Source organism: Nothoprocta perdicaria, unplaced genomic scaffold, assembly GCF_003342845.1.
Source record: "Nothoprocta perdicaria isolate Ctin4 unplaced genomic scaffold, notPer1 scaffold_130, whole genome shotgun sequence".
Classification (NCBI taxonomy): domain Eukaryota; kingdom Metazoa; phylum Chordata; class Aves; order Tinamiformes; family Tinamidae; genus Nothoprocta; species Nothoprocta perdicaria.
In genome coordinates this window covers 1912844-1921100 of record NW_020454428.1, presented here as the reverse complement: position 1 = coordinate 1921100, position 8257 = coordinate 1912844, and the positions used below count along the sequence as shown (strand labels likewise).

Sequence of the window (8257 nt, the reverse complement as noted above, 5' to 3'; positions counted from 1 at the left end):
TAAAATAAAATAAAATAAAATAAAATAAAATAAAATAAAATAAAATAAAATAAAATAAAATAAAATAAAATAAAATAAAATAAAATAAAATAAAAATATTGCTTTTGCTTGCTTCCAAAAAAACAAAACTTAAGTTTTTAAAAAAGGAAAAAAGGCTCCTACTGGCTTCCACAATAAAATATGAAGAACTAGCCATGAAAACAATGAGAAAAATGGCTTACATCTAGGGAAAGATGGATATTTCAAAAGAACTATAAATTGAGAACATGCATAAGTCTATACAGAAATAGAAGAGATGAGAATGACAAAAAYTGGGGAGCATGCACTAGCCTGCTGTGCAATCACTTGTGAAAACGGTATCAGACAGGCAGCTAGAATATTTGCTATYGAGGTTCACGCACTTCTAAATGATGAACAAAATGGACAAAACTCATCTCAGAGAAAAAAAGTCACACAAAGATAGGAGAGAACTACACTTTTCCCCCCCCCCCCCTTCAAAAAGAGGCTAAGGGCTCCAAGAGGAGAAGCAAAGATAGCAGATCAAAGCACTCTGTATCACTCACCCAGACACCTGTAGGGAACCACGATATGAGGGTGACCGTTGCACTGCTTCCATCCCCTCTTGCACCAGTTCTGGATTGTAACTGGCTGGTTGGCTTCAACAACATTGGTGATTTGCAATTCAGGGTAAACCTAGAATTGAAATATAAATAAGAAAAATGTTATCCCCAGGCATGCTCCCYGAGTCATTTAATATTGTTACATGTGTAGGTCACGTGGACATCACAAAATAGTGTTCAAGCAGGCATCTCTTCCTTCTTCYGTTGTATGTTATGTATCTACTTATTTCACAGTAAAAATATTTGCCCCTACCTGAAAAGCTGGTGCCTTTGTACATCAATAAAGAAATGCAGCAGTCAACTCAAAACGTGATGGCTTCAACAACTGGCTGTCATGGCTCTTTTCAAACACAGTCATACATGGCCAACTCCACTTGAGCTGAACATACCAATACTAGGCCAGATTATATTCTTAGCCTAAAGACCACCTAGACAAGAACTTCATGATTTGCTAATAGACTCCCTTCTCTTCCATGCCTTGCCACTGCAAGGAAAATCACTCTCCTTGCAAAACTTTCTATATTGAACCTAATCTTGATTCATCTGAAACCCACAGCACACCTTTATGCTTCTCTTAGTCATGTTAACCTSCATCACGTTCTTCCCCAGCGCAGTCTGCACAGTCTGTTAAACCACTTATTCATATTTAGGTTTACATCACTAACGCTTCCTTCTTTCCAGCTTTCCCAAACTGACTCAAATCCAGTCTGCTCCTAATACTGCAGCACACTCCTACAAGTCGGCATTCATTAACCACCCCCCATCCCAAGCTGGATGACTCACTTGATGGCAGCCTATTTGATCAACCTACGTATTTGGCTTTTTATCTCCCTCCCCTGGGTCTCAGATATACTCACCTCCCCTTCTCTGCTGTTAGTAACGGCCCTATTGCTGCTCTCCCTTGCCAGGGGACTCTTCTCAGACACTGACCTTCTCTGCAGCCCTTTTCTGCAGCCTCCCCCCCAGCCGCCTGACGTGGGTGCCTCTACATGACCATTACGTAGGGTGCGTTCCCTCACACGGTGCCTCAGCTCACAGGGTGGTTTCAGAGCACGCAAACCGGGTTCCCTTTGGATGCCGCCAAATAGGAAGACATGCTCCCGAACAGACGGGAGCTTGGTGTGGAGCCGAGGAGAAGCTGGCCCCGCGCATGCATGTGGCTCCTGGCTCCCCACTGTGCTGCRCCACTCGCCAGCATAACCCGCGTCTCCGCTTACTGCCCCATCACTTGGCTCCTAAGCTCAAACTTGAAGCGGACCAGCCTCCTTTTACCCGTCCTCAAGTCATCCTTACCAATGTCTGCACAACRTCCCATCTGAGGATTCAGGGAGACTGTCTAGCTAGTTCACTCATACTTGCCACGGGAAAAGCAGAAACAAACCCTGAGGAAAAGCAAGCTGCTGGAGATGGATCAAACGCATCYCACAGAAGCGGGATATAAAGCCTGTTAGAGAAAGCTGGGTCAAGGCTGGATGAGATCCAGAAGCCCCAAATCAGTGCTTGGAAGAACCTTTCTACCCCTCTCAGAGGGATACCACGYATCTCGGGAGCACACAGAAACCCAGTGCCAATTCCCCCGGCACTCCAAAATGCAACTGTGGAAAAAAAAAAAGCCAGCAGGCTCTTTGATTAAAGCTCAAGCAGAAATTTCCGACTTAAACAGACAGTAGAACAGAGCAGCCTTTCTAAAATCAGTCATCTCTGAATGTCTGGGTCCACGCAATTACTTACAGCAGAAAGGGAGCGAAGCATCAGTGGAGACGCAAGGGCAGAACCGCTCACCTTCAGGAAGGGACAAGATGGGGAGAGATTTGCAATGCCAACTAGACTGACGAACAGCTTAACCTGCGTCAAAGCCCGAGAGAGTAAMAACGCTAAGAAAAACACTAGTAGGGGAAAGAAATATTTACTCCACTTAAAAAGCTGCACTTATGCTAATGACATTGAACATCAACCCTRTTATTTTGTAATCGAAAACTTCTTGTTCCACATAAGCACTTAGAAAACAGAAGCCACCTGAATTTTCCTGCCGGTTTAGACAACACCCTCAAGCCATTACAGTGGACCGTGCTAGCATGCAATGCAGAGAGGCTTCACATGCCATTTTCTGTGCTAACCAAGCTAGCTGGATCAGTTAGCAGTTTTTCCTAGATTCAGGAGGTAATAACTTTGCTCTGTTTATTTGTTTACTCTGCAGCACCTGATCAGGGCTGATGGGTCATTGCCTGTACTACAAACATACCAACATTTCTGTGGTACTTGCAAGTACCAGAGAGCAAGTGCAGCAGGATTCTTGCTCCCTCCACACCATCCACGTTTGAATTCTGGATCGAAACAACAAGGTTGTAAATTGAATGAGAGCTCCCCTTTCCTCTTCAATCTCATTATCGTTCCCCTCAGGTCCCCACGGCGTCACAAAACAGGTCTGCACATGCTCACGCTCCTGGTGCTTGTTACAGCGCTGCCAAAGCGGATTAGGATTCCACCATGGTGGGAAATTTCACACCTCAACTGCTGGGTAAATATTACACTACACAGCAAAGCACCACAGTTGCTTCAAGAACTAACACACAAGATACAGCAGAAAGATTTGAGTTTCTTTACATACTAGGCTTAGCACAGTCGCTCTGCTTTCTGCCCAGTTTATGGTCCCATAGGCATCAGACTGAACAACCAAGGTGTTATGTTATAGTAGGTGTTACCAAGCACCACGAGCTCRATGTACCACACACTGTCATTTACAGTATTTAGCAGCAGAATAGGGTAAGTCTTGCTTGTCACRCTCAGAAGCAACAAAGATCGGAAATAAAAGTGACTAAAAAGGGTTCAAATGGATTGACTAGAACGTGAAAAAGAAAAGAGAAATCAAGAAAAGCCTCAAAATAATTTAGGCTTTCACAAGAACAGATGCRTACACCAAAACAACGCAGAACAGGACTCTTATTCGGGACTGAAAGACTGAGATGCTTTCCTGAGATGAATTTCCTATTTGTAGGAATGAAATATTACTGTAGGCCCTTACCAAAACATTGAAGAAAAAGATACTATTTTAGTTCCACTATTTCACAAAACCACCTTTTAAACTCTTGGTTGGTGCGAACCAAACTTTAAAGCAGTTAACAGAACGTGTCAGAAGCACACAGGAAAATAGACAGACAAAGAAGCCTGTTCTTCTGTTTCTACATCAGCTACTAAATTCTTAATGTCATCTGACAGCTCACACAAAGCCTTGTCCACCCTTCACAAAAGAAAACAGGCTTTGAATTTCATTATCAATAGCTTAATGCCAGTAATGTGTATGCACTGAAAAAAAAAAAAAAAAGGCCTTTAACTAGCCTTGCATAAGATGCTTGCTCTGAATTGAAGTGAAACCTACTTAGTGGCACAGAAAGATGAAAATCATATTTATTTATAGCATCCCTAATGGACCATTGTTCCTTCTGGAAAGTGAAAAGGAGTTGCTTTAGAAAAATTACAGGAAATCTAAAATTTCAACTTTATCATAACTTGTTGCAGAGTATTTGATTTAATGCATTAAAGGGAAAAGTATGGGAAGAAATAAAAATCTATATTATCTAAAAAAATAAGTTTTGATCAAAACATAACTTATAAGACTATTAGTTAATTCAATCTTCATGTGCAGATTTCCTTATGTATTGACCTTAAGCAACAAAGTACAAAAGCCTTTGAGTCAAAATTTAATACCATCTTCACGAATGCTCGTGCTGCTRGTTTTATTCATACAAAGGTGAGTGGTGCAGGGATCTATCACTGAAACACAGAAGCCGAGGYGCAGGTGCCAGCGGCGAGAGGGAGGCCGCCCCATGGTGACGCGCCAGGGCACAGGATGGAGCGAGGTGCGACGATCCGTAATAGGGGCCGTGCATGCCCGCTGGAACACGGTTCCTTCTGGGTCCCCGGGCRCAGGAGCACGGGCTGCTCACACAGAGCTGGATCCATTTGGAGAAGGACTGAGGCAATCTGGAGGCACTCGGCTAAGATGGAAAGAGCTGGGAGGGRAGACGCAGCAGGACCGGCGCCCAGCAAGGCGGCCGCGCTCAGCACAGGCTCTAATCCCCTCACGGCTGGGAGCCCAGGGGAGCTCCCCATCCATCTGCCAGGCTGGTCCAGCACGAGCGCCAGTGCTGGGCGGCCGAGCGGGGAGCCTGGGGGCGACGGGGGCCTGAGCAGCCCAGCAACCTGCAGAGCGCCTGGCAGCGGTGCCGCCACCACCACCGAGCTCGCCCTTWTAATGGACTCTTTCCATAATAAGGACACTCCTGTTGAGGCATCGCAGTGAGACCTGGAAGCGAGGAAATGCTATGGACTGTGCTAGGTGCCTGTGYGTACGGGATGACCACTCTGGACACACACTCCATTAACTGCAACAAAAGTGCATCCTGCTTGCATAACCATAATAAAATATATCAAGGATTGATTGAAAATTTCCTCACCAAGTCATTTATGCTGATGGAAGACAATGTGTTCTGTATATCTTGGTGCAATTTGGAGGAATAATTAAGGATAATTATATGAAATAGTCATAAAAGACATTTCCACTCAAAGGCACAGTATCTTTCTCTTGGCAGTATTCACTTCCCTCCTTTTCTTGAATAATTCTGTCCATTCAGATCTCTGTTCCTTTTATCATATTGTTCAAATCAATTTTCTGAAAACAATTTACAGGGTTAACCTTAATAAAGATGATGGTGATTACAAATTTAATGGAGTTACTTCAATTTACCTCTGCATTTTTTCATTATACAGGTAAAATATGAATAAATCTTTATCAGTAATCCCCCAAAACATATAATGATGGCACTGCAAAGTTTTATATACTCACTTTTTTTTTTTTTCTGCTTCAACATCTCTTCCTGTATATTCTAAAAGCAAAACACACATAGTCTTTGGAAAATAAACAGTAGTGTTGCCCATTAACACAAAATGTAAAAAATAAAAGTGCAACTTAGACACTTTCACTAAACATTTTAAAATAGAGAAAGGGAGAGATTTCTCAGTCTCCTCTGCAAGTTCACCGCACTACAATACGCTAAAGTGTCTCTAAATCACGCCCTGCAATTAATTTGCCCCAAATCTGGTAACTATTCATGAGTTGGCATCACGTCTGAAAGATGCCTTAGGCAGACAAGTAGAAATAACTATATTAAGAACTAAAGTACAAGATTGATGATAGAAAAATAACATAAAAGAATAATCCTCCTACTCCAGCCACTCCTTTACYTTTTTGCCTATTCAGTAGTTTTTCATGCAAGTTCATCTTCTGTAACCGTAACTCGTGATCAGGCTGCGGGCTTAGCAAGTGCCACCASATTCACGCAAGCCTAAAGCTGGGCAGCACGGGGGCACCTCTGCTCTGTGGCCATCATCTCGCGTGGCTCAGGGACGAGCCCGGCATGACCCGCGTGCTCAACCGCCAGCCACAGAGGGGCAGGAGGCATCTGAGCTCTGGAAAGGCTTTAACACACTGACACAAAGAGCACGCTGTGCGTGCTCAACTTGACTGCTGCGCACAGTCCCCTGAGGTCTAAAATCTGCAGATAGCAGCTGTTGTGTTTCACAAGAAATGAACCATACCRTGCCCCACTTGCTCATTTCACAGCRACGCAATAATCCAGGCTTTTCTGTATTTCCTCCAAGAAATATCATGTAGAAAAAGTGTAGTTCTTCAGTTGTCCCTATCCTCAGTTATGAAATACTAACAGGGAWCTCCTCATTGCTGAGCCAAAGCAAAATGGTTACACTCAACTTAGCACTGCAAACATTAAGGTATTTSTGTGTTTACCCAGTAAACGTGCCATAAAACCCACTTGCCGCTCTGCTCCAGGCAGTGCTCCTGCAGCCAGCTGGCCAAGATCTGCACCATCCGAGTGCAGCGCCTTTCTGCAAGACAACATCAGCACCTCTGCGTTTCTGCCAAGCCCCAGGTACCCAACTTGCTACAGGACTATTATGATGGGAAATAAGTAATGAATGTGAATAAACTCAGCACCCAGCTGCACTGGACCAATTCACAGAATCACAGAACATTCAAGGTTGGAAGGGACCTCTACAGATCATCTAGTCCAACCTTCCTGCTCAAGCAGGGACACCYACAGCATGTGGCACAGGGCGGCATCCAGGCGGGTTTTGAAGACCTCCAGAGAAGGAATTACAAATGGATTGTGGTCACAGGTGGTAATGGGCAACCTTGAGAGAGAACAAGCTGAATAAGAAGGAACATCTCTGCCTCTGGACTGCAACTCCAGGAGTGTCTCATCTGCTTCTGCAATTTAATCAGCATAACATTGCAGAAAGACACATGAGTTTCAGACTGCTCTTTGAAAATACAGAACCCTTTTGACCCATCAGTTAAAAGGAAAGAGAAGCAACCAAACCATAGTCGATGGTTTGACAATGCCCTGGCTAGTCAAGGCATTACTTTGAACCTTATTCTGAGGACAACTTTACAAAGACTGAAAGCCTGTTATCTTCAGTCCTATCACCCTGTATTCATCCCTACTTTCCTTCAAGTTTTTAAGGCTGCAGTCTCTCTTGCTACCTGTGTCAAACCTCAACCCCATGTACTAGTGTCCTACACCACTCAAAGMGATTTCTGTAGAACCATCCAACAATCTCCACCTCCCTCCCAGCATCTCAGCTCTTTCTCTATTACATAGCGAGCTGCATCCTGACCTCGAGCTCATCCATTATCTTGGCCTCTCACTCCCACTCTCACCTCACCAATCTCCTYGTCACGGTGTCTGTTAGGTCTTATTTTCTATTTGTCTCCTCACTCTGTGCCCTTTGACCCAAAAGGTAAGTCCTTCTATACTCACCTCTTAAGCATCTTTGAAATCTCTCCATTTTTTCCCCAAGCATGCAAAGCCAGCATGTATTTAATGCTTTAAGGAAAGCATTTTCCTTAGCTTTTTTTTCCCCCCTTAATTAAGGTTTTCCATAAGGAAACCTTAATTACTGAGCTTATCCCCTGGAAAAGGAAAAAAAACAAAGCAAACAAAGAGAAAAAAAAAAGAAAAAAGGAAAAGAAAGAAAAAGAAAAAAGAAAAAATAGAAAAAAAAAGAAAAAAAGAAAAAACACATGATGCRTGGGAGGAGATGATCAACCTCCTGGGCATTATCCGTCAAGAAGCGTGGGTTGGGGTGGGTGGAGGGTATTTCAGCTATTCCGGTCCTGGTCATGAGAACATGAATCCACCGCTTTTCCCTCTGAGCTGTGTGTGCGYGTGTGTGTGTGTATATACACACACAAATACAGATTTCCAGTATAGCTTTCCAGGTGCTTTTGTTACTGAGAGTGGTAGAAACATGACTTTCTCCTGTGTACATAATCTCTTAAGGGAAAAAAAAATCCCTAATGCACTTTTACCTGGAATTTYTATTCTGGAAGATTTCTATTTCCCTGTAAGCATACAAGCACTCCTCATTTTAAGCATTCAAAATCTGCCAGACTTGAGACAGTCCGTTCACCATCAGCTCCCAYGCGGGGCTCCACACAAACAGACTTGCCTGCAGGTTCCCACACAGGCTTCCTCCACACACAGGGCAAAGCCAGGGCCCCCCCCGGACGCCTAAACAAGGCCGCGTGGCCAACTTCCATACCCCTTTGCTGCCATTCA

The 8257-nt window shown here is 43.8% G+C and overlaps 1 protein-coding gene across 2 annotated transcripts in view; it reads right to left on the bottom strand.

The window, feature by feature from the left end:
• The window catches only part of APP (amyloid beta precursor protein), a 147165-nt gene that overhangs the window by 120625 nt on the left and 18283 nt on the right, over positions 1–8257 (bottom strand). For both annotated transcript variants that reach the window (XM_026033656.1, XM_026033657.1), the window contains exon 2: positions 564–693. In XM_026033656.1, the coding sequence (XP_025889441.1) occupies positions 564–693 (130 nt within the window). The remainder of the gene's footprint in view (positions 1–563; positions 694–8257) is intronic.